The sequence below is a fragment of the Triticum aestivum genome, chromosome 6A (assembly GCF_018294505.1).
Source record: "Triticum aestivum cultivar Chinese Spring chromosome 6A, IWGSC CS RefSeq v2.1, whole genome shotgun sequence".
Taxonomy (NCBI): domain Eukaryota; kingdom Viridiplantae; phylum Streptophyta; class Magnoliopsida; order Poales; family Poaceae; genus Triticum; species Triticum aestivum.
The window spans coordinates 40254789-40278051 of NC_057809.1; the positions used below are offsets into that span (position 1 = coordinate 40254789).

At 46.2% G+C, this 23263-nt stretch overlaps 5 protein-coding genes across 6 annotated transcripts; 2 read left to right on the forward strand and 3 right to left on the reverse strand.

Moving 5' to 3' along the window:
- Positions 1-260: 260 nt before the first annotated feature.
- On the reverse strand, positions 261-6084 carry LOC123131890 (receptor like protein 22). Its single transcript, XM_044551598.1, has 3 exons — positions 5642-6084; positions 3397-4989; positions 261-2336 (listed from the first exon to the last, which is right to left on the reverse strand). The coding sequence occupies exons 2-3, from the start codon at positions 4184-4186 to the stop codon at positions 457-459; spliced, it is 2670 nt and encodes an 889-aa protein (XP_044407533.1). The 5' UTR covers positions 4187-4989; positions 5642-6084; the 3' UTR covers positions 261-456.
- Positions 6085-6215: 131 nt separating this feature from the next.
- LOC123131891 (uncharacterized) lies at positions 6216-9679 on the reverse strand. The gene is made up of 5 exons (XM_044551599.1): positions 9466-9679; positions 8570-8980; positions 8170-8487; positions 7293-7715; positions 6216-7220 (listed from the first exon to the last, which is right to left on the reverse strand). The coding sequence occupies exons 1-5, from the start codon at positions 9625-9627 to the stop codon at positions 6582-6584; spliced, it is 1953 nt and encodes a 650-aa protein (XP_044407534.1). The 5' UTR covers positions 9628-9679; the 3' UTR covers positions 6216-6581.
- Positions 9680-10607: 928 nt separating this feature from the next.
- LOC123129397 (MEIOTIC F-BOX protein MOF) lies at positions 10608-14653 on the forward strand. The gene is made up of 6 exons (XM_044549579.1): positions 10608-10677; positions 10770-10784; positions 11767-12731; positions 12917-13081; positions 13167-13320; positions 14340-14653. The coding sequence occupies exons 1-6, from the start codon at positions 10608-10610 to the stop codon at positions 14354-14356; spliced, it is 1386 nt and encodes a 461-aa protein (XP_044405514.1). The 3' UTR covers positions 14357-14653.
- A 326-nt stretch (positions 14654-14979) lies between these two features.
- Positions 14980-17502, reverse strand: LOC123131894 (uncharacterized). The gene is made up of 4 exons (XM_044551602.1): positions 17304-17502; positions 17166-17209; positions 16734-16873; positions 14980-15491 (listed from the first exon to the last, which is right to left on the reverse strand). The coding sequence occupies exons 1-4, from the start codon at positions 17496-17498 to the stop codon at positions 15139-15141; spliced, it is 732 nt and encodes a 243-aa protein (XP_044407537.1). The 5' UTR covers positions 17499-17502; the 3' UTR covers positions 14980-15138.
- A 54-nt stretch (positions 17503-17556) lies between these two features.
- Positions 17557-22067, forward strand: LOC123131893 (RNA N6-adenosine-methyltransferase mettl16). Of its 2 annotated transcripts, none has more exons than XR_006464354.1 (8): positions 17557-17927; positions 18872-19077; positions 19191-19581; positions 19664-19871; positions 20339-20414; positions 20585-20707; positions 20795-20858; positions 21878-22067. XR_006464354.1 is itself a non-coding variant. In XM_044551601.1 (8 exons), exons 1-8 carry the CDS (start codon positions 17689-17691, stop codon positions 21946-21948), a joined length of 1410 nt encoding a protein of 469 aa, XP_044407536.1. In that variant the 5' UTR covers positions 17558-17688; the 3' UTR covers positions 21949-22067. The 2 variants fall into 2 exon arrangements, 1 of the variants encoding a protein (XP_044407536.1); XM_044551601.1 differs by having other exon boundaries at positions 17558-17927; positions 20339-20446.
- Positions 22068-23263: the final 1196 nt, after the last annotated feature.

Sequence of the window (23263 nt, forward strand, 5' to 3'; positions counted from 1 at the left end):
ACGGCGCCGTTAGCGCGTCCGTTACGCCACGCCACGTCACGCCACGTCACGCATATTGGGCCCCCCATGTCAGAAACGCCCTCAACCGCGCAGAATTACATGTTCAGTGTAATCTGCAAAACTGTTACTGAATCCGCGGTGGCTTTTGCAAATGATTAGCGACCACGTTGTTTTCTGCAAGATAAGCCCAAATGTGGTGGTTTCTTGCAATTCACTCGTTTCTGACCCTAGTACTATGTTCTGTGCCCTTAGGGCCATGTAATAAAGTTTGATCCTCCAGCTTCAACATTGTGTACACTACATATTATTCGTAGTGACATCACATATTTGATTCATCAATCTTTGCAATCCATACAATGAAATGGAGCATACAAGTACTTTGTACTGTTTACCTAAAAAGCACTTTCTATAAAATACTACTCTACATAGTTTTGCTTAGCGGTATAGCACATGGATTTACCAACGCTTGCGGTCCAATCCTTCAATGTGACAAAACATTCGGAACGTAATTGCCGATGCAAAGCCCACTCCAAACCCCAGGCCAACAAATGTGAAGAGAAGGATGGCATCAAGTTTATCCTGCCACAAATTATAAGGTTCAGGAGGGTCCAATGCACTTGAATTTGTAGTCTCACATTGTTTAGAGAGCGGACTTCCACATAGCCCCACGTTGCCTTCAAATGAACTATTGGGGAATGACAAGAACTGGTTGCCCTGCGGTATTCTTCCAACCAAGTTGTTGTATGAAAGATTCAACCAAGCAAGAGAGGTTAGAGAGGTCAGCACTTGCGGGATTTCTCCTGAAATCCGGTTCCAGGAGAGGTCCAACGATTCCAGCTGAGACAAGTTACTGAGGCTAGATGGCATTTGTCCTGTGAAATTGTTGGACGACATATTAACCCCGTGAAGCGAAACAAGATTCCCAATTGACTCTGGAATAGGACCATCAAATGAGTTATTTGAGAAATCGATTGCTTTGAAAGTAGTTAGAATCTTGGTGAAAATAAGGTCGGATCCCTTAAGTGTGATGGTAACAGTGTCTTGATAAAATCCATGCGTCGTGTTTGTGTAATAGCCTAAAACTCGTCCCTCCTCGTTGACATTTTCCATCATTGCTTTGAATTTATTAAACCATCCTTTTGGCAGGTGTCCATAGAATCTGTTGGAAGCCAAACAGAGTATTTGCAAACTTGGGAACTGGTTGGTGGTTCCATGGTCACCATCAAGATCCCTTATTGTTCCATTGAGCTGGTTGGACCGTAAGACAAGGACGCGAAGCTTTGGAAGAATACCCAACCAAGATGGAAAAGAACCGCGGAACTGATTGTTACCAACATCAAGAAGCTCTAACTGTTGACAATTTGACAGTGATCTTGGTAGTTCACCTTCAATTCGATTTCTGTTCAAATCTATCGTTCGAAACTTGCATTCCTCTCTAATATTTTCAGGCAACATCCCATTGAATTGATTTTCTCTCAACTTCAACACGGCTAGTTTCCCACTTCCTATAAGACATGATGGGAGTGATCCACTAAAATTGTTGTAAGACAGGTCCAAGATATTGAGATGGCTTGCACTGCAGATGGAAGATGGTACATAACCATTTAATTTATTCTTGGACAAATTGAGGTAGAAGCTTCTAATGTATCTTCCAAAGTCGGGAAGAATGGAAGAGAAGTTATTGTTTGAATAATCCAATACTTTCCCAGGCATTGCAGTTACCGGTATTGGTATGCTGCCTTGAAGCCTATTAAAGCTGAGATCAAGAGCAGTTAGGCGTGGCATATGAACAAGAGAAGGAAACTTCTCCAAAGCCGTGAACATGTTGCGCGAGAAGTTCAAACTCTCAAGCTGGTCCTTCCAGTTCTCCCATACCAAACTTGGTATAACATCATTTATTTGATTACTTGAAAGGTCAAGAACGGAAACTTTATCTAGATATCTCAGTGAACCCGGAAATTTTGTGAGGTTGCAGGATGCAAGGTGTATCTGGTAGATGTTAGGAAGAGATTTTAAAACGTCACCGCCTTCTTCGTCGGCGATTGATAGCTTGTTGTTGGATAGACTAAGAAAAAAGAGTTTCTCCAACCTCCAGAAAGAGCTTAGTTTGATTGTGCCTGACAATCTATTTGATTCAAGGTTGAGGTATTCAAGATGTTTAAGCTGAAGGATTGGTTTGGGTATATGGCCAGTTAACTGGTTGTCGTTTATCTCGACAGTAGACAAGGATGAATATAGAGGGGAAGGAATGTCTTCAAGATGACCAGAGAGTTGATTGTTCTTTAGGGAAAGCACTTTCAATGCTGGAAAAGCGAACAACGATTGTGGAATTTTCCCTGCATGAAAAGGGCGAGTACTAGTCAAAATATGTTCCAGTGCTTTTAAAAGAAAATTAATACACATATCTATGTATATATGGCAAAATAGCAATCAGTTTTTTTAAAAAGAAGTAAATTATCCATTAATTTCTGAAATATTTCATGACTTTTAGGTGCAATACTGTGTTCATATACTTTTATAGTTAATTCGGCCTATATTTCTAACAAACTTAAATAACACTACTAATAGGGCAGCCCGGTGCACGTAGCTTCTGCTTGCGCAGAGTCCGACCACTTTGGGTCTATTGTACGCAGCCTTTCCCTACATTTCTGCAAAAGGCTACTAATGCAGAGGCAGGGATAAACATAAATAACACTACTAATGCCCCCAAAAATTAAATAACCACATTTTTAACTGTGCATGCTAACCAACATTTACAGATAAATAGTACAATTGATAGTTTAATAGAATATGTGCTTTGCAGCTATGGTGTGGGCATCGTCTGATGCAGAGGCCGGGGATAAACCCTCCTTTTCGAAAAAGGTAGTTTTCAGCTAAGTAAATTACTGAAGACTATGGTTATGGTAGTTGGAAATTAAGTTTCACTGTGAGTAGCGGAAGTGTTATGGCCATAAAAAGATTCACAAAAGAACATCCTAACCAAACTATACTTCGATCTACCGAAAAAGGCTTTGGCCCTGCAGTATATATAAAGCAAAGACCAACGACAATTCACCGCAAACAACACACACCCGAGGCAGGATACATAGGTGCTGAAGAACAGCTACAACCGGAGTGTGGCTCATTGTGAAATGTGAACTCGCTAGAGGTGTGGTTAGGCAAGTACTACACAACTAAAAAGTGTCGAGTATAAAAAATAAGATGTTTTTTCTGCAAAAATGTTTACTCTTTCTGTAAATACATGGGGTGACCTCATTGTTTCAGGTTGAAAAACAGAGTAATTTCCTTTTCTTAGCAGTACCGTGTATTTAAATAGATGAGAGTTGTGTCAACCATGATATGCATTTAGCTAGGAACGAAAAGAAGCATTATCTGAGATTGTAGTTAGGATCTCACCAACAAGGCTGTTGTTCCCTAGCCGTAAAACTTCAAGCCGGGTCAAGTTTGCGATTGCCGAGGGAATCGACCCAGAATGCCGGCAACCTTGGATACTCAATGTTGTCAACCTGTTAAGGTTTCCGATCCATGAAGGCACCGGTTGCCCGGTGTAGTTGCAATTTTCGAAATCCAGCAGCGTCAGCTTCGCAAGAGTTCCAATCTGATCAGGCACCGTCCCAGTGAAACTGCAACTCTTCATGCGCAGGTACACCAAGCCCGTCAGATTGCCGATCCAAGAGGGCTGTGACCGAGAGAAATCATATCTCTCGAGGCGCAAAGATGTCAGCTGCCTGATATCGCCAACTGAAGAAAGCTCGGGACCTACCGGGTCCCAGGAGCTCGACCCGTGAAGCTCCAGACTGCTCAGTGATGGGAGCTTGCTCAGCGAAGAGAGCCCCTCGGAAATGCGTGTGGTGGTGAGGCTCAGGCTCTTGAGGGAGGTGAGGTTGAGGAGTGCGGGGTCGACGCGGCGGATCACCGCGACGATGCTGCTGAGGTTCAGGGAGATGACCCTTCCGGAGGCTGCATCGCAGGCGACGCCCTCCCAGTGGCAGCAGTCCTCTCCGTCTCGCCATGACTGTAGGTTTGCATGGGTGAAGGAATGTTTGAGGTGGAGGAGGGCTGAGGCTTGGTCTGGGAGGCAGGGGACGGTGCTGTTGGTGGTGTTGGCTGAAGCGTGCATGGAACAGGAGCATATGAGGAGGAGCGTGAGGATGTGGAGGTGGTGCAGAATGGGAGTAGCCACCATTTTGCTGCTGGCCTGCGGCTTCCAATGGTGTAGGACAGTAGGAGTATGTTCCCTTTATAGAGTGCAGACAGTAGGAATCATTTTGCATGGTCTGGGTCATGCATGCCGTGGTTGACAGGCCATTTGGTGAGAAAAATATCACGGTGGCTGTGGTGAATAGACTCGGCAGGCAGTCAAGATGCATGCATGGTTCCTGAAGTCTTTGTTTTATGCTTGCATTTCTGTAGGCATTTTCAGCTGCTTTTTCTCGGATGGCAAACCTAAGCCCAACAATAGACATGTGCTAGACTTCGACCAGCCGGCAGAAATGCTCGGATCATTCTGTTTTGCTTTTTGACCCATTTTTGTGAACTTCAAAGCAGAGCATTGTGGTTTCTTTGCTGGTAGCTGGAACAGGAACACCATGCTTTGCTGCTGATGGCTTTGTCCAAGTGATCACAAGATGGTTCTTGTGTCACTACGAAAATGCACACATCCCATCGTTTTCTTACTTCTGGGTATTATCTAACGACCAAGACGCGAAGACCTGGTAACACCAGCATCCATCTTCTTTGTGATCTTTCTATAAATTACTGCTGAGACTTGCAAGTCGTCCTACACAGGGCCCTTTGGGTGTTGGTCCAAGAAGAACCTCAGGCAAGACATCTGGAACGGACAGAGAGAACTCTTCAAAGGTTGAACTGTTCTCTGGACTGCTTAATTTCCGGCTTCGAGTCAAGTTACGCATTTCATACTCTTCAAACGTAGTAGCTCCCGCATGACTGTTCTTTTCTTTCTGTTGGTAGCAGTTTGTCACCATTTGCCTGCATGTGTCACACCAAACTGTCATATAATGCGGAAAATTCTCGGTCCAGCGAAGGGGACAGATGACCAAGAAACAATTTATTCATTACTTACTACAGTGCTTCCTTCGTCATCAACATACTGACGGTCAAAGCTAGGGGTGGTTGATTACACACGTTGTCGGAGGACCTACCATCTTTACTGGTACAAAAAGCATTGGCTGGTTCTTCAGTCTTTGCTACCTCTATTCCACCGTGTTACCCACAGTTTTTAACAAACCGATTAATTGAATTTAATAGATCGGGCATTGAGTTAGTCCTGCTATCCATTGATTAACTTCAGAATTCAAATCACCCACCCCTCTAATGATCACCAGAAAACCTAAAAACCAGACTCACATTCCCTCCATTCACTTGATACCATGACTGTTTGACCTTGTTGGACTTTGAAAGCTCAAAGGGGAGCATGAAAAGACTTTGGTTTTGTTGACTGTGGTGATTATATTAAATGTAGTCCTGCTGTCATTTCCCATCAGGACTGGGCACTGATATTAGGCTCTTACGCTGCTGGCGTCAGAGAGTAATTACGTTGGGCTCTGATAGATTGCAAAGAAACTATGCAACAGATCCAAAGTTAAGCTTAGGCAGATATAATAAAGTAACTTCGACATACCAGAAACCCTTGCAGTTTGTTAGCATCGGATCCAGCCATGTCGCCCAGTTGATCCTCAGAGTCGTACCGCTTCCATGCATTGCACATCTCGGTCACTGGCCATTCTTTAAACAGACATTTTGGGGGAACACAATGAATTTGGGAATCTGGATCATCTGTATTGCCTTCTCCTCATCATCACCATCACCAATGGTCAGAATAGCCCTCTCATATTCTCTGTAGGCTTCCCAGAGTTAGCTGCCTTTTAGTCACATGTAGACCCCCTGCAGTGACTGCAGACTCTTACAAATCCCTCATTTTTGAAAGATCAGATTGTGACCATCATGACACTGACTGATCATGCTCCTCAACAGAACCAAGGTAGTCCTGCAAAATAGATTAATGCTTCGATCAACAAGATAAGTTATCACTCCAGATGCTCAACAATCTAAACTCAACTCCACAAAAACAGTATGGCATACCAGATATTCTTGCACTCCACGTTCATAGAGCTTTTCATGACTTTAACAACAGAGACAAGGAGAAAGGTTTTGGTGCAGATAACATAAATATTCCAGGAAAGCGCTTCAAGAGAAAAAAGAATCACAAACCCAAAGCTCAGTTAGATCTCATCCTTCGGCCAATCCCACCACATATTTGGTGCGAGAGGCACGAACCTTATCGATATCCCCCGGTTATTTTTTCAAACATTGTACTAACTGAAAAGGAAAACACTAGTGCGTAGATAACAACCACAAAGCTCAGACCAATCAGTCTGTCACAAAACAGAACAACAGAAAAACCAAAAGCATACAAGAGATTTATCAACCAATCAGACCAATCGGCATTAAGCTAGTCAGGCAATAACTTCATCAACCAAAAGCATCTACCCACCTAGAAGTTCATACAAGATAATACTACGTACAACGAAATAACATTGAAGTCAAGACAATGAAGCAGCTCATTTCGAGCTATTGCATCGTCGAGCGATGATCTCATTCTGCAAGCTCATGTAGAACTGTTGTTGTCGCCCAGTCATAGCACTAATATCCATATCCATAATTCTCCCATCTTCCAACCTTCTCTGAAGTTCTAACTCTCTTTCCCTTACTTCCAGCTTCTTTCTCTTGAATTCTAACTCTCTTTCTTTTACTTCAAGCTTTTTTCTCTTGTGTGCTATCATGCCTTTTCCATTTGCAATCCTCTCTTCTTCTAGTGCACATGCTTGTTCAAAGTGCTCATCTTCCTTGAGCTCTTTCACGCTCTCCGCCACTCTCTTATTTGACCACAGATGATCAGCCGCTTCCATGTAAATATTATCATTTGGAGAGACAGAACTTTTACAAGGTTGTAATTGTTCTTTCTCCGCCATACTACCTATTGGTCTTTCCAAAGGCTCATTTTCTGGAGTAGGAACCTCCGCTTCACCATCAGGACAACTTGAGTTGGACGTGTCTGGACTTGAATTGGGTGTCGTCTTCTGTTTTTTCTGAGATAACATATCAGTCCATTTTTTATGGAGTTGTAAGGTATTCCAACAATGCAAGAAACCAAACACTTTCTTTTCTTCTGCCTTGTACACTTCCAATGCCTGAACAATCTGTGCAAGTATATGTCTTGTTAAAATTACATAAAACAAATGTAACTACAGATTAAAGAGATAGGTGTATACCTTATCTTTCTCTGTCGTTACGCTTCTACACCCAACACGGTCATAACATCCACAGAACTTCTGTACGTGTTCTTGAATGGTCGACCAACGGTGCAAGAGAGAATTTTGACTACGATCTGACTCGAAGTTCCTGTTCTCGTGGAAGTAACAATGCATTCTCTGCCAATAAGTAGAACAAGTCTGCTCATTCCCTTGTGCTGCATCCATACTGATATTTAGCCATGCCAACACCAACATATAGTCTTCCTTGTCACTGAAATTTTCTGTTCTCTTGATGTTTGTTGGCATGGACGGAATAGCTTGTTCAATTGGCGATTGTTGCTCCTCAGCTGAGCTACTACCAAGTTGACGGTCATCCCAAAATGGTTCCTTGTTTCCCTGATTCAACAAGCTCCTATAAGTATAACCATCCATTGTGGCAACCTGCATTGCAAAATAATAAATTAGTCTTCTCTTGCTGCCGCATAACAGAGTGCGCCATGAATATTTGCAGGAATAGTTCAATTATAATCTCTGTTTGTGTCCAGTAAGGGAGAGAGACACGTGGTCTTGGTGTGATTGCGTCAACTCTTATCCAAATTAATTAAAACCAAGCAAATTTTGCATTCTCCTGTTTCTTTGTGAGCTCTACTCCACACCTTCCAGGATGTCATGTGAACCAGTAAGAGAAATTCGTCACCCTAAGGGCAAAACTAATGCCGAAAAAGGTCCAAATGTGTAAGAGCACGTCCTAGTAAAAAATTCAGTGTGCAGGTAGGCACCGCCATAAAGCTCGCGTCAACTTGTGCATCAGAAAACCTGGTCAAAGCCCTAGCTATTCAGCGAGATGAGGGCATGGCAGTGTGCCCAAGAGAGGGTGAGACAGGGGATGGGATACCTGAAGGTGGGACTTGTGGTCGAGAGGCTGCTCCTGGAGGGCGCACTCCAGGGCCTGAACCTGCTCATGCCCACAGTCCCCTCCGTCGTCCGAGCCCGAGTCCTCATTTTTTGGACTACGAGCCTCCGCTTCATCATCAAGCCGAGTTGAGTTGGTTCCATGAGCAAATGTACCCGGACTTGAATTGGAGGTTGTCTTCTGTTTTTTCTGAGACAACCTGTCAGTCCACTTTTGATGGGCGTGTAAGGTATTCCAACAATGCAAGAAACTAAACGCTTTCTTCTCTTCTGATTTGTACACTCCCAACGCCTGAACTATCTGCGCAAGTATGTAGATATGTCTTAACAAAATCGCACGGAACATGTGAAGTTACAAGCAGATTAAAGCGATAGGTGCATACCCTTTCTTCCTCCGTGACCCCGTTCTTACACCCAATCCGGTCATAACACCAGCAGAATTTCTGAACGTGTTCCTGAATGGTAGACCAACGGTGCGTGAGGGAATTCTGATTGCGATCCGACTCGAAGTTCCTGTTCCGGTGGAAGTAACAATATATCCTCTGCCAGTAAGAACGAACTTGCTCGTTCCCTGGTGCTACTTCCATGCCGATATTCAGCCATGCCAACACCAACATGTTGTCTTCCTTATCGCTGAAATTTTTTGTTCTCCTGCCCCTTGATCTCACGGACCGAGTAGACCGTTCAGCTGGCGACTGCTGCTCCTCAGCTGGGGTACAGACTTGACGGTCGTCCCAAAATGCGCCGTTGTTTCCCTGGTTCAGCGAGCTCCTGTAACCATCCATTGGGGCACCCTGCATTGCGAGACAACAAATTAGTCGTCTCTCCCAATAAACTGCGGCTGCATAACATTGGGAGATGACAAATTAGTCATCCATTTGGGCACCATGGATATATGCCTGAATAGTTCAAGTGTGGTCTCTGTTTTTCTGTATCCAGTGAGAGAAAGAGATACACATGGCATTTACAGTATGTGATAGCATCAATGCATATCCAAATTAACCAGGGAACCAAAAATTATTTGTTCTTTTTTCCCTTGAAAAGAAACATTTGTTCTTTCCCAATTCTCCTATTTCAGTAGCTCATTCTGACAATTCGTCACCCTAATAGCGGAATTGGCGCAGTAAAATGTCCAAATGCGTGGGATCGCGCCCTAAATCGAGAACCAATTGTGCAGGCAGGCGCCGGGAAGCACGCATCAGCCCGATCAAAGCCCTAGCCGGTCGGCGGCGAGAGGAGGAGCACGGCGGGGCGCGCGAGGGAGATCGCAGCAGGGTACCTGCACGTGGGACTCGTGGGCGAGAGGATGTCCCTGGATGGCGCCCCGCATGGCCTTGACGCGGACCCCGTCGAAGCCCGGGGGCGGCCTCCCGGAGGTGAGATTCTCCCCCTCGTGGGCGCCTCCGCCGGCGACGCCCGCCTCCGGCAGGCCCTCCTCCATGGGCGGCGTACCCGACCGTGCGTCAGTCACAGCAAAAACGACGCGACCGAGCTCGGGGCGCTGCGTTTTTCCTCTTTTACCCCCCTTCCCGTTTCTCCGCACTTTTCCGGGGAAGCGCCGCAGGAGTACCGAAATTCGGACGCGGTCCATGGTTTTCCCTTTGGAACAGTATTCACAAGACAAAAAATATATTCCGGCAAAGCTCGTGAATGTTTCCACACTCTCTTTTATTCCTGACTAGTGTAAAAAACGCTCTTATATTATGAGACGGAGGAAGTACAATGCGTCAAGAATAAGATCTCCCAATTGCTGACCATCGGCAGCAACAATGTGACGTGGATTGCCGATCGACTTCATCGATGTGTAAAACCTCGAACCTTGACTCAAGAGTGACATAGTTTATTTTTTGTGGGGGAAGAGTGACATTGTCCGTCGAGAGAAAATCCAATGTACTAGTTCATTTGATAGCTCGTCTTTGTGCCGATTTTCGACACATAGGTAATGCCATCTTCGTTGCCTAGGTGGATCAAAAATTTCACCAGGGAGGTGTTTAAAATTTGCACGTGCATATAGAAATGGAGATGAGGCAGCGACCACATCATGTTCGGTTGCATTGTTGCTTAATATGCGTGGAGTGCGATTCGAGAGGCCACGGGTTACAACCGGAACAGAAAGGTTTTTGTGGATGTTCACCATGGGCAAGGAGGGGCGTTTAACTTGGGTGGCTTTTCACGACGATTAATTGCTTGGTCACTATGGACCATCCGTAATAAAGCATTATTTGAGCGGAAAATCTTCAAGCATCCGACTGATGTGGTGTATAGAAACGTTGTGTGATTGCAGCTTTGAAAGCTACTAGGAGAACGAAGGATCAATCACATCTTGAAGCATACATCAACAAGCTGCGAGCTACATGTCGCCAACTCCGGGAACCAACTACAGATACTACTGCCTGGAGAGGCACCCATCTTGTCGCGGTTATGACTAAGGAGATGAGACCGAAGTTTTATACCTCGGTGGCTAACCTCGATGGAAATGCGCTTGTTGATGGTATAATTTGGCTACGTAGTATGTGATGAGCCAAATTAAATCAATGGTTTATCAAGTTGATCGGTTAATGCATTGTTAAAGTGTTGCCACAGGAAATTTCATGGAAGGTAAAAATACAAGTCCTAAGAAGAATCATATGCTATATTGGACCATGGGTGTGATGCATGCAAGTGATATATATCTACGTATATGAAGAAGTATGCTTAGTCCTGATGGTCATTATCCAGTTTGATTTGCGACGTTGCCGGAATATTTAATATTTTCTTTGTGGGCTCAAGGTATTTATACATATGCTTAGCCACTATATTTAGTGTGATGGCGACGTGGCCGAAATACTTTATTCATATATACAAGAGTGCATGTACGTGGATATGGCCTAGATTTGCTACGTACTTAGATCGGCAAGTATATTTTTTGTAGACGTATGCTACATGGTAACCGAATCAAGAAAGGCGTCCTGATTGGTTTTAGCTTCGGAGTTGTAATCTTGTATGCCAAGTCCAGCATGCCATATATATGTAAGGCCGTGGACGATTGAGGAGGAGAGTAATCGATCTATCAATACAAACTACTTTTTCACGTATGTCTATTTACTGTTGTTACCTCCTGCCAAGCTCTAGCAGCCCTAGGGTTTGGCGATCTTTGCCGTTTTGTGCTGGAAAGCGGCCGGTTTTTCTCCACGAAAGCGAGGAAATCTTTGTTGCTTTGCTCGTAAATCAATCGTTCGTCGTCACGAAAACACGACAAATATCCTGGTGTTGCGCGGCGATTTCGCGTGCCAACAGCGCTGTGTCGCTTGTTCTGGTCCTAGACCCTAGTGCCTTGTGTCGAACCTTATTTCCTTTGTCGTCTTCTTTTATCTCCTTTCTCATGAAGTTCGGCCGAGCGGTTGTAAACTGTAAAACTTAAGGGCCAAGGCCGGGCAAGCGTCTCAGCTTTAAAAAAAAAATGTTGGTAGTACACGCCAGTCCCATCCATCCTTTCCCCTTCCCTCAAAAAAAAAAAAAATCCATCCTTTCCCCGTTTCTCTGCCACTGCCTCTGCCCGTCTGCCGACTCGTGACGGCCGGACCTGCCGGCGGCCGGCCAGAGGCGAGCCGCCGCCACCGCAAGGTATCCATCCGTCCCTCCCGAGTCCCGCCCCGTCCTCTCCACCACCGCCACGCCGTCCTGACGATTCTCCGCCTCGCACCGCAGCGCCTCCGGAATGCCTCAAGGGAGGAGGCACGGGAGCGCGGCGCGGACCGCATCGGCGCGCTCCCGGACCCCATCCTGCAGCACGTCCTCTCCTTCCTCCCGGCGCAGGCGGCCGTGCGGACGTGCGTGCAGGCCCGGCGCTGGCGCCACCTCTGGAGATCCACCAGGGGCCTGCGCGTCGTGGGCCTCGACGGCGCGGACGCCGTCCAGGGCCTCCGCAAGTTCATGGACCACCTGCTGGTCCTGCGCGACCGCGCCGCCGACCTGGACGCCGCCGAGATCAGGTTCGACCGGTTCTCGGTGGCCGACGACGAGGCCTACGTGAACCTCTGGACCCGCTTCGCCGTCATGAGCAGGGTCCGCGACCTCACCCTCCACATCGGCGCCTCCTCCTACCTCGACCTCGACAACCTGCCCCTCGTCTCCCAGCACCTGCGGGTGATGAACCTCGACGGTCTCAGCCTGCAGCAGAAATTTCTTGACCTCGCCGGCTGCCCGGCGCTGGAGGTTCTGAATATTCAGCACTGCGACATCAGCGTTGGCAGGATATCGTCCCGTTCCCTGAAGCATTTGAGCCTCAGAAGCTGCCGCTCCAACTCCAATTGCTGGGTCCATGTCTCTGCTCCGGGCCTTGTCTCTCTGGTGCTGCTTAGATTTGGGGGCACAACCCCTTTTCTTGAGAACATGGCGCTGCTGGAGACCGCGCGTCTTGATCTTAGTGACGACTTCGATGTCTGCTTCGATTACGACTCCGATGAGAACTCTGTTCCTTTCAATAAAGATGACAGTGGTGATTCTGTGCTCCTGGGTGCTCTCTCGGGTGCTAAACATCTGGAGCTGGTATCTGCATTTCAAAATGTATGGTACCACTGCTCTTCAACTCCTTCTGTTATCCCCTCTTTTTGTGGTGCACTGTCTACAATGTTGCTAGGCAATTAACTGGATTACATATATACATTACCATCCGTTGGGGTGCATTAGGTCATAAATTTGCGTACGTTCTGGTTAAGGATTGCTTGATCATTTTACATTTCTGTTTTCAGTTTGTTTTCAGAAGAGATTTGAGACAGTGCCCTACATTCAGCAAGTTAAAGACTTTATTACTCAATGAGGACTGGTCCGAGGCTCCTGACTTGGATGCACTAGCTTGCATTCTGAAACACTCGCCAGTTCTAGAGAAGCTCACTCTTCAACTCTTTACCAACAAGGTATAAATCTTCGAAATGGGCAATTGCTACACTGTTGAGGTTATTACCGATTATTCATCTTTGTTGGTGTTCCTGCTTACCATAGGGACCAAAACAAGAAATGAAAATGAAAGGAAGCTACAGTTCAGCGGAGAGACCGGCTGCAATATCAGAGCACCTTAAAGTAGTTGAAGTCCAGTGTAATGTGGTCAATCAGGGAGTTTTCAAAGTTTTGAAGTTCCTCTGTGCATTTAATATACGTAAGCTAACTGATGGCACTTTCCATACTCTTTATCTTCTGAAATTAGCCTTCGTATGTGGGAACGAAACTGTGGAAGCAAGCTGTGAAGAATAAACTCCTGAATTATGTAGGAAGAACAGTTTGTAGGGGTGCCAAATTATTTCAGGCTTGAAAAAAAATCTGAACCACATCCGGAAGGGGCACAAGTTAAAACCAATATTATCCATTTTGTCGGCAAAGGAGGCTTTAGTTTAGCTGTGTTGCATAAACAGTGAGTGTAAAACGACATGTGTACTTGTTGATTGGTTCTGGTCTCTTTTGGGCAGTGGCGCAAATATTTGAATCAATTAATTCAGAGTAGGGATACAGTATCTTCACATGTTGATTAGCTTTGAAGTCTGAACATCAACTCAAGTTCTGCAGGAATACATATTTTCACTCCTTTTGTTTTAGAGTAGTCGGTGCTAATCAGTAATGTTTTTTATGAGTTCGTTAGATGGGCAGGTCCTTGCCCTTATGGACTAATGTTATTCCGCACTCGATTCTTGATCATGCAGAATAACTGCAGTATGATATCTCTTTACATTATATAAACATAGTGGCTACTGTATGATGTTCCTGCATTATAGTTTTGGTTGTGATTCCTCTGTTTGCTCCTGGGAAGTCGTCAATGTTTACATAACGTATTTTTTTTCTTTCAAAAAGAATCTGTACATCACATGTCTATTAGTGTATGCCATGATTCCTTACTTCACCTTTCCTTTGACATGAAACTGCTTATGGCATTTTCTGCATTCTCATTTCATTTGGGAGCTGTTTAGATATATGTTTTCTTGTTATATGTCAGATTAAGCCAGAAATATATTCAAAGTTTTTCCCATAGTTCATGTTAAGATAAGTTGCGCCTGTAAAGTGAGTGTCCTTCAATCTTACTGAAGTCTGTTCCAGTATCTTCATTTCCATCGGCATGAAAGTGTAACTGAGCATTCTACTTCTGCATATACGCCACTCTTACGTTATCTTTTCATTTATATACAGGATTCAGTTTTGAGTAGGGGTGAGAAGATGTGGGGCGTCAGTTGATTTGGCATCTCGTGGCTATTCAGTTGATTTGCCATTGTGACAAGGCTTCCATGTTCTTTTTTACATGTGTGTCTGATACCAGTTTTGTCAGTTTGTTCAAAGCCAAAAGAGACCAGAATAATGTTGCACATCAGATTGTTGCTGTTGTTCGTAGAATAGGAGCTGGAGCTATTTCGAGCTCTGCTGTTCCTGATCATATAGCTCATGTAATTAACACTGTACTGTAACTATCTTGACATGCCTACTGAATGAATCTCTTTTGGCCCTCATTTTTCTTTTTTTACCAGTTGTACCCAGGAACGGTGTAGAATCCGCAGCAGTACATAACTTGTGAACTCTAGGCCATATATCTAGTTGGATTTGGTTTTATCGTATCATGTGAAATCTCTGATGCAGTTTTGGTCTATGTTTAGAATTATTCAGCTCATGGACCGGTTAGTGTTCTCTTTGCAATTCTTTTTAGCTTCGGCAATTAACTTGTTCTGTTGTGATGTGATCCGTTTATTATGTCTCCTGTACCAAGATTTGGATGCATGGAAGAGTGCAGAAAGAGGTGTTAAGAGTGTGGAAATTCAGAGGTTACATTTCGAGTCAGTGAAGGTCAACAAATCAATAACACTACATTCACTTGACGCTTGTTTTATAGCTTGATAAAATCTGAACATCCACATTACCCCCCATTGCAAAAGATACTAAAACCGATAACAAAACTTGAAACAACCATGCATATTCGCCGTTCGTCCCAAAGAACCCTTTACTTGCCCAGAACCCACCATTCGACGGCGCGCCGGTACGGGTACCCCAACCTCTGCGCGAAGGTCGGCTCACGCTCACCTCTGCTGCGACGGAGACACTCTTCCTCGGTCGAATTGTTCGGTCCGAACGTGGCGCCTCCACGGGAGAGCATGTTGGCCCTCTCGGCGTTCTTGCAATGGCGCTTGAACTCCCTGTACCGCATCGTCTTCTCCTCCTCGCTCTTGTACTTCTGGTCATACTCAACCATCCAATCCTCGAACCTCGCCTTCATGGCCGCCTCCTTCACCAGGTCCCGCTCCTCGGCGATCACCTCCTCGAGCGTCGCCTCGTTCTCGTCGGTCAGCTCCCAACCTGTGAGCAAGACAGAATTCATATGGTCATATGATCATGTAACATTTGACAAGGAGTTGAAGGAGAAGGGAGTAAATTGCACGAAACCACCATTTTAAAGGCTAGGTTTGCAAAAAACACTACGTTACAATTCTATTGCAGAAAACACCACGTCTTGTGTAATCATTTTGCAAAAAACCACTGATCGACGGATTAGGCTTGTTTGAGCGAGTTTATGACAAGTGGGTCCACTTTTCGCTGATGTGGCATAACGTTTCGTGCTAGATAGGTTTTAGCATGAATTTACAAACCAGTCCCTAGAGTTTTACATAGACCCTCCTAAAACAAAAAGAAAAAAGCAATCAGCCCTCCACGTGCATAAAACATGTAGCTGGCTTGGGGCGGCGGCGCCCAGGCTCTCCGTGCGGCCCAAGCTCTCGTTGCTAGCTTGGGGCAGTGGCGAGGTCTTGCAGGCGCGGCGGCGCTGCTCCTGCGACTTGGCAGGTGGCCGAGGTCGAAGGCAAGGCGGGTGATGGATGGATCCGGAGGTGGGATTCCAGCTCCGGCGATAGCACATCGGAAGGGAGGCCAGCGACGGGGCTACTCGTCATGCGGCAGCGGCGGGGTGCTCCTAGTGAAGAAAAGAGAGAGGGGCAGAGAATTAGGGCGGGAGAGAGACAATAGGAAGGAGAAGGGAAGGAGGGGGCGACAGGCGCCTGGCTTGGAACTAGGTTGGGGTGGTCCGGCGAGGCAGGGAGCTCGAGCTCCTGGAGGCGCACGGGAGCAGCGGCGCTCGGGCACGAGGCCCTGGTCTTCAGGAGGAGAGGCCGCGTGGTCGTGCGTGCTCGGGGAGCCCCTCGAGCTCGAGAGGAGGCTGGAGTCTCGGTGTTCATGGGCACAGGGCTGCGGTGGAGGCGGATGTCGGCGGATCCGGCGGTGGAGGCGGTGAGCTTCATCATGACGCGGTTGGAGGGCCTGGGGGCAGCAGGAAGAAGGTTGGGGGCTTTTTTGATTTAAAACCCATCTAACGCCGTCTTTCCCAAACCGTTATGCCATGTCAGCAAAAAATGGGGCTCACCTGTCATAAACACGCTCAAACGAGCGCAATCCGTCCATCAGTGGTTTTTGCAAAATGATTACACACGATACGGTGTTTTCTGCAATAGAACTGTAACGTAGTGTTTTTCGCAAATCTAGCCTTTAAAATGGTGGTTTCGTGTAATTTACTCAGGAGAAGGACACTGAGGTCCGGTTGTTTGCTACCTGAAGATGAAGATGAAGATGTCGGTTGCTTTCTGTGTTTTTGTTTTCTGAGATACAGCTTTGCTCCGATCAAGGTGGCAGATAAGGCCCCCACCGCCGCAACGCTAGCACGCAGCTTGTTGCTGCCTCCCATCGGCAAACTGCAGAGATTGTCAATAACTTGTTTAAAATCAGGAAGCAAGATCAGAACTAATGGTAGGACTACATTGCTTTATTTCTCTCGCACTGTGTCTCTGACAGCTTTCAAGCAATAATTCGTCGCATCAAAATCTAGTACGGAATATCAAACTGGACAAGGACTAGGTCGAGAACGGAGAACATCCAATCTGTTGTCGGTCAATAAGATTAATTTGGGGCGAAAGTAGAATTGGATCTTGATTCTACATGGGCATGGTGACGAACAATGTCCATGTATGTGAGGTGCCTACGTACCGGGCAGAGAAGCCAGATCCCCCGGCGCCGTCCGCACGGCTCCTCTGCAGATCGAGGAGGGAACAGGATCAGCCGGCCACGCGGGCGCAGATGCGGGGGGAGACAGCTAGAGAGAAGAAGAAGACGACGGCGGCGTACGGAGTGGTGGAGGAGCCGCCTCGCTGACTCTCCAGCGCGGATCCGGCGTGAGGACAGCCTCCCCGCGGCGAGGAATCGAAGCGGCGACATGTCTGCACCACGCTCCGATGTCGCTCCCCGTCCGCCCGGTGTTCGAGCTAGGGCTGTCCTTACGAGGGGGAAAAAAAATACATGGACCCTAAATGGACCCATCATTGTTTGGCAGCACGACCTGAAGGGAAAGAGATGCCCAAAGGCCCAAGACAGGCCCACGCGGCGAGCTGACGGCGTTCCTTCCGGAGTCGTGCCACTGCCTCCCCGCTCGCCGCCCCTCGCTCCAGCCGCCGCAGCGCTCTCCCCTTGGCCCCCAGCTCCCCCGCCGCGCCCGCCTACGAGGTTCCGCAGGATGGGCGGCGGGAGGAAGCGGCGGCGGCGCGACGGCCCGGACGCGCCGCCGGTGATGCACCCGCGCAACCGCTACGCCGCCGCGGCGCCGGACTTCGCGGCGCTGGCGTCGCTCTACCCCTCCTTCGCCCCCTTCGTCACCGTGTCCGGCGGGGGCCGCGCGTCCGTCGACTTCACCGACTTCGCCGCCACGCGGGAGCTCACGCGCGTCCTCCTCCTCCACGACCACGGCGTCAACTGGTCCGTGCAGCCTGCTCCTCCTCCTCCCGCCCCCTCCCCCTCAACCCTAAGATGCATTCCGCGCTGCTCCATTCCCGATTGTTCCTGTTCGGCTGAGCTGCTTATCTCTTTGCTGTTGTGCTGGTGGAGGATTGCAAGGGCGCTCCTGAATTCAGCTAATTGCGGCATCAAACTCACCTGCAATCTGACATACCTGTTGTCTTATGAGTTGCTCATGTTGCTCTTGGGATGGAAGTTCTGAAGTGACTTCAGGGCTTGGAGCTTATCAGGGTTTTTGTGTGCATATTAGTGCTGTATGTCAAGACAACATTTCGTAATCCCCAAGAGATCATTTGATTTATCTTGCTGCGGTGCTTGCATAGTAATAACAGTAAACACATAACGAAGCCCTTTTGTTGGAACAAAAATCTGCCGAAAAGGATCTTCAAAGTAAGTATATGCTGCTCATTGCATTATTGTTCAGCTTCATGAGCACTTCCACCGGGAACTTCTGCAGAGAGAGTAGTCCATGTAAAGAATGGTGCTCAGCGTGCACATCATATGCCATAACTAGATGTCTTTATTCTTACTTTGGTCTCGCTATACAACAGGTCGTATTTTCGTGGCGCTGCGCCAAATCGATCCACTTATCATTTCTGTTAAGACATTTCAGTAAATAATCACATGTTGTTTTCATGTTTGAATTGTTTGCTGCATCAAATTTGTATAACTAAAGTTCAAATAGAATTACTGTTTAGCACAACTGGCAGCTCCCACTTTTGCTAACAATAAGAATCACTTGATTTTCAAAAAAATGTTGAAGCTTATAGTCCGTGCACACTATGTCCTCATATGTTCTATTTTTGAAACACTCATGTGTTCTTTTCTAATTATCACACACTATGGTTAGTGGGCAATATCACATTTTAATATGTTCGCATGATATATATCGTTCCTACTGTCAGGTGGATTCCGGATGGACAGCTTTGCCCTACTGTTCCAAACAGATCCAACTACATCCATTGGATTGAGGATCTTCTCTCTTCTGATCTCATACCACTAATGTCCAACTCAAGTGAGACAGTGAGGGGTTTTGACATAGGCACCGGTGCCAATTGCATCTACCCTCTCCTTGGAGCATCGTTACTGGGCTGGAGCTTTGTTGGATCTGGTATGCTTTTATCCTGTGTGCTAGAAGTTCCATGAAGCATAATCTAGGAATCCCTTAGTGACCTACTTAGCTAAATTAAATGGATCCATGCTCAGTTGGATTTTTGCTTGTAGATGTGACTGATGTTGCACTTGAATGGGCTAAGAGGAATGTGGAGAGCAACCCACATCTAGCAGGTCTAATTGAAATCAGAAACGCAAATGAAGCACCCTGCTCTTCGAAGTCTGAAACAGTTGCTGAGGAAGCAGTCAGTGAGAACATTCCAGAGCCAGTGGACAGTGTGGTGAGGGCAATAGCACCTATTTTTGTGGGTGTTGTGAAGGATAGTGAGAACTTTGACTTCTGTATGTGCAATCCACCATTCTTTGAGAGTATGGAGGAAGCTGGCCTTAACCCAAAAACTTCTTGTGCTGGAACTGCTGAAGAGATGGCTTGCCCTGGTGGCGAGCAAGCCTTTATAACACATATAATTGAAGACAGTGTTTCTTTTAAGAACTCTTTCAGGTGATTCATATCTGATGTTACAGCGGCCATAGTATTATGTCATTTTTTTTCTGTTGTTCATGATTTATTTGAAATTTTATAGGTGGTTTACGTCGATGGTTGGCAGAAAAGCAAATCTAAAACTATTAGCATCCAAAGTCCGTGAAGCTGGGGCCTCAGTTGTGAAAACTACTGAGTTCGTGCAAGGACAAACAGCGAGATGGGGCCTTGCATGGTCGTTCATTGCTCCGAGAAAAAATGTTATAAGATCCAGTACACCAGGAAAAGTCCACCATTCTTTCATGCTTCAGGTGGGCATCATGTCACCTTCCTTGATCATGCACCTTTGTCGCTTATAGCTCCTAAGTGCAGTTTGCTATAACTTTGGTTTTAGTGGTCTCTGTCATAAAGGTTACTGTTCTCCAATGAGATACTTCATCTTTGAGACAACTATCTTCTCTAGTTCTCATGAGTGTGATCTCTACATCACAGATAGCATTAATTCGTGTGCCTTAAATGTTACTCCCTCCGTCCCAAAATAAGTGACTCAACTTTACACTAACTTTGTACTAAAGCTAGTACAAAGTTGAGTCACTTATTTTGGGACGGAGGGAGTACATCTCATCGTTGTTTGTAGCATTTTTTCGTCCTTGTTGACCAATTCTTTACAGAATAACCTATAGTTATGTTTTAGTTCTTGTTATCGCTAGTTTACTAGTACTAAGTTTCTCTTTAGCTTTTGTGCTTTAACGTACGCTCTCTGCATAATGAATTTCAGGGTCTCCGACGTGGAAATGGTGCATTTCAGGTGTTGAAGTCAGCTGAGACCTTTTTCTGTACATCTAATCTATCATGTAAAACCGATTCTCTGTCATTTTCTATTGATGTAAGAATCCTATTAATCTTCCACCTATTCATTTTCCATATAACATCATGACAGAGACCCACACTGATATGTCATTTTCTTAAGTGAAGTCTTAGTATGTCAATCTCTTGCTAATTGTTGTATGAAATATCTGTCTAGGTTACATTGCCAGATGAGCAGACTCAGGCTGCAACATTGGATTGTGATGACCTTCCTGGTTCTGTTGAAGACAACTCTACAAAGGTGCATAGCATTGTTACAGGAGCATCCTTCCGTATTTCGGTATGTCGATTACATATCGTATACTACTCATATGCTACCTATATCTACTTTGCCTGACAAACAATTTATAAATTTACTTCTACGTAGGTGTTTGAACAGATGCCTGGCACACTGTTAATCAAAGGTTCATTATTGAACAAGTCACTGTCAGGTACCCTTTGTTCTTTATGTGAAAAATATCACTTTTCTCAGACAAACATGCAGACACCTTTTGGGTTGCTTCAATACATCGCATGCTTATATTATCTTTACCTTATACTCCCTCCGTCCGAAATTACTTGTCGTAGTTCTAGATAAATCCATTTCTACCCATTTTTGCGACTAGTAATTTGGACAGAGGGAATATATAGTTTCTATGTTTCAGTTTTTACCACTTCCATAAGTGCAAGCCTAGATTCCGTTGTGTTACGACAGAGAGTTCCCGATACAAGTTTACCACACAAGCCGAGATATTTACCGAGTAGTGTGGAGTTTCTGGACAAACACCCCACAAAGCCAAAAACGAACAAACTACCAAAGTGACAGTCTGACATGGAAAATGCTGTAGCATTAGCATGTGCTACTTTGCAAAGTTATGTTGGTTCCTGTAGTGATGGCACTGTCCTGGCAGTAGTTGTCTATCCAGTAGCAGTGGTACTGATGCCTAGCTGGCTCTGGACAGCTGGTAGTGGCTAAAGGCACGATGGAGACATGATAGATGACAATTGGACGTGCTAGTGACCATTGTGAGAGGTTGGGCGGCTGGTCTGCAGGAGGCAGAGCCTGTAGACCCGGATCATATGCATGGCGTGTTGGTTTTGTTCGTTATTGACCGCCGTTGCCATTGAAAAAATTCAGGCATACAGGATCATATCGATGATCTGATCTCAGAGGCGAATAAGATGTCACTTCTCATATTCAGGCCGCATGAAGGCAGCATAGGTTACACGATGCTTCCTGGTGCACCTGCATTTCATTTTACTCATTCCTGCACCAATCATGACCTCTGGAATCCAAATCTAGCAGTGGCTCCGGCTGCGAGCACGAGCGGACAACACTTTCTTATGATAAAACTGTCATGCATATTGCACCGATGGCTTCTGTGGATCGCGGGCGATGAACAAAGGTCCAACTGATTTTATTGTGGTGAAAATTGACGACGACACTAAACCATCGGTATTCTCTCTGCAGGTACCTTCACATCGCTGTTCTCCCAGCTGGAGGAGACGCTGAAGACGGAGTTCGTCAGCAAGGACCGGTAGCTCAAGAGTCCATCCCCGTCAACGGGGCCTTAATCATGAACAAGCGGATGAGGCTATTATTGTAACCCCTGCTGGCCTGAACTCTTTTCAACGCCAAGAAATGTGAAGCGTGGGCATCACGAGACTGACAGCAACGGCCCTGGCGGCGGCCGGTGGCAGCCACGAGCAAAGCCGTCACCGAAGGCGGCCTGCACCACACCCGATTCCAATTCCAATTCCATCTTTTGCTGCGCCGATGCCTACCAGCATGTTGTGTTGCTGTCATGGCGCCCCGTTGCTCGTCCGAATCTCGAAAGCGACTCCGGCGACGCCCGCCCGTTCGAGAACCTCGCCTTTGCTCTTTTCCAGATTCCGCCCACACGAGAAACGAACCTCTTCTTTTGTTGGCGTGGGCGTGTGTGCCGGCGTCCGTCACGCTTTTGGAGATGCACCGCGTCTGGCTCCGGTGGTTTGTTTGAGCTGCGCGGTGCAGGAAGGGAGCTGCCATTTTGCGGTTGACGTGTTTCAGATACGCTCGTGTTAGCAGTCCGGCAGCCGATTTTGACAGGCGTCTTCTGGTCATCGGCGGTGCTATACATCTTTCGGCAGCTCTTTGCTTTTTCTATCTAGTCTAGTAGTATTACCAAAATCTACGGCAATGGCTTTATTGCAGTACGTATGAAACTGCCGGGTAGGCAGGCAGCATTGCAGTGTGGAGCCTACATGGAGAAAGCTTTCGTGCCGAGTGCAGAGTACCCAATTTTTTTGGGTTTATTTATTGAACGCGACACAAAAAATCTCACGGCGTACGTAGCCGGGTTGAACTTTGCCATGAACCCAGTGACTGTCTTATGACCACTCTTTTGTCACGGGCCAGTCAAAGCCGTCGTGCACCATGGTGACTCTTCTAGCGGCTTGTCGTATTTTTCCATGGGCTCATACCTTTTTGGTTGCTAGTAGAAGATTTCGAAGCTGTCACGGCCGATTCTCTTCAACCGGTATCTACAAGTAGTCATCACTGGTTAAAAACGAAACTAATATGACAAAATTTAGTAGTACTCCACCAACAAAGAAATTGAGAAGATTTTATGTCATCCATAGCCCTTTCGTCTTAAAAAAAAACCAGATGCATACGTGCGTGTAAGTGAGCATATATGTTGTATTGTGCTAAAAAAACATGTAGGTTTGAAGTCATTCCTCGTAGTCCATTCAATTGAAAATCAAATTGTAGACCGAACGAACGAAAGGGCCCTTGTTGTAGAGCATTTGCAGCTCACCGCCCATCATTGCAATGAGAGTCTTGTTGCAATTGCAAAAAAAAAAACCTCTTTGCAAA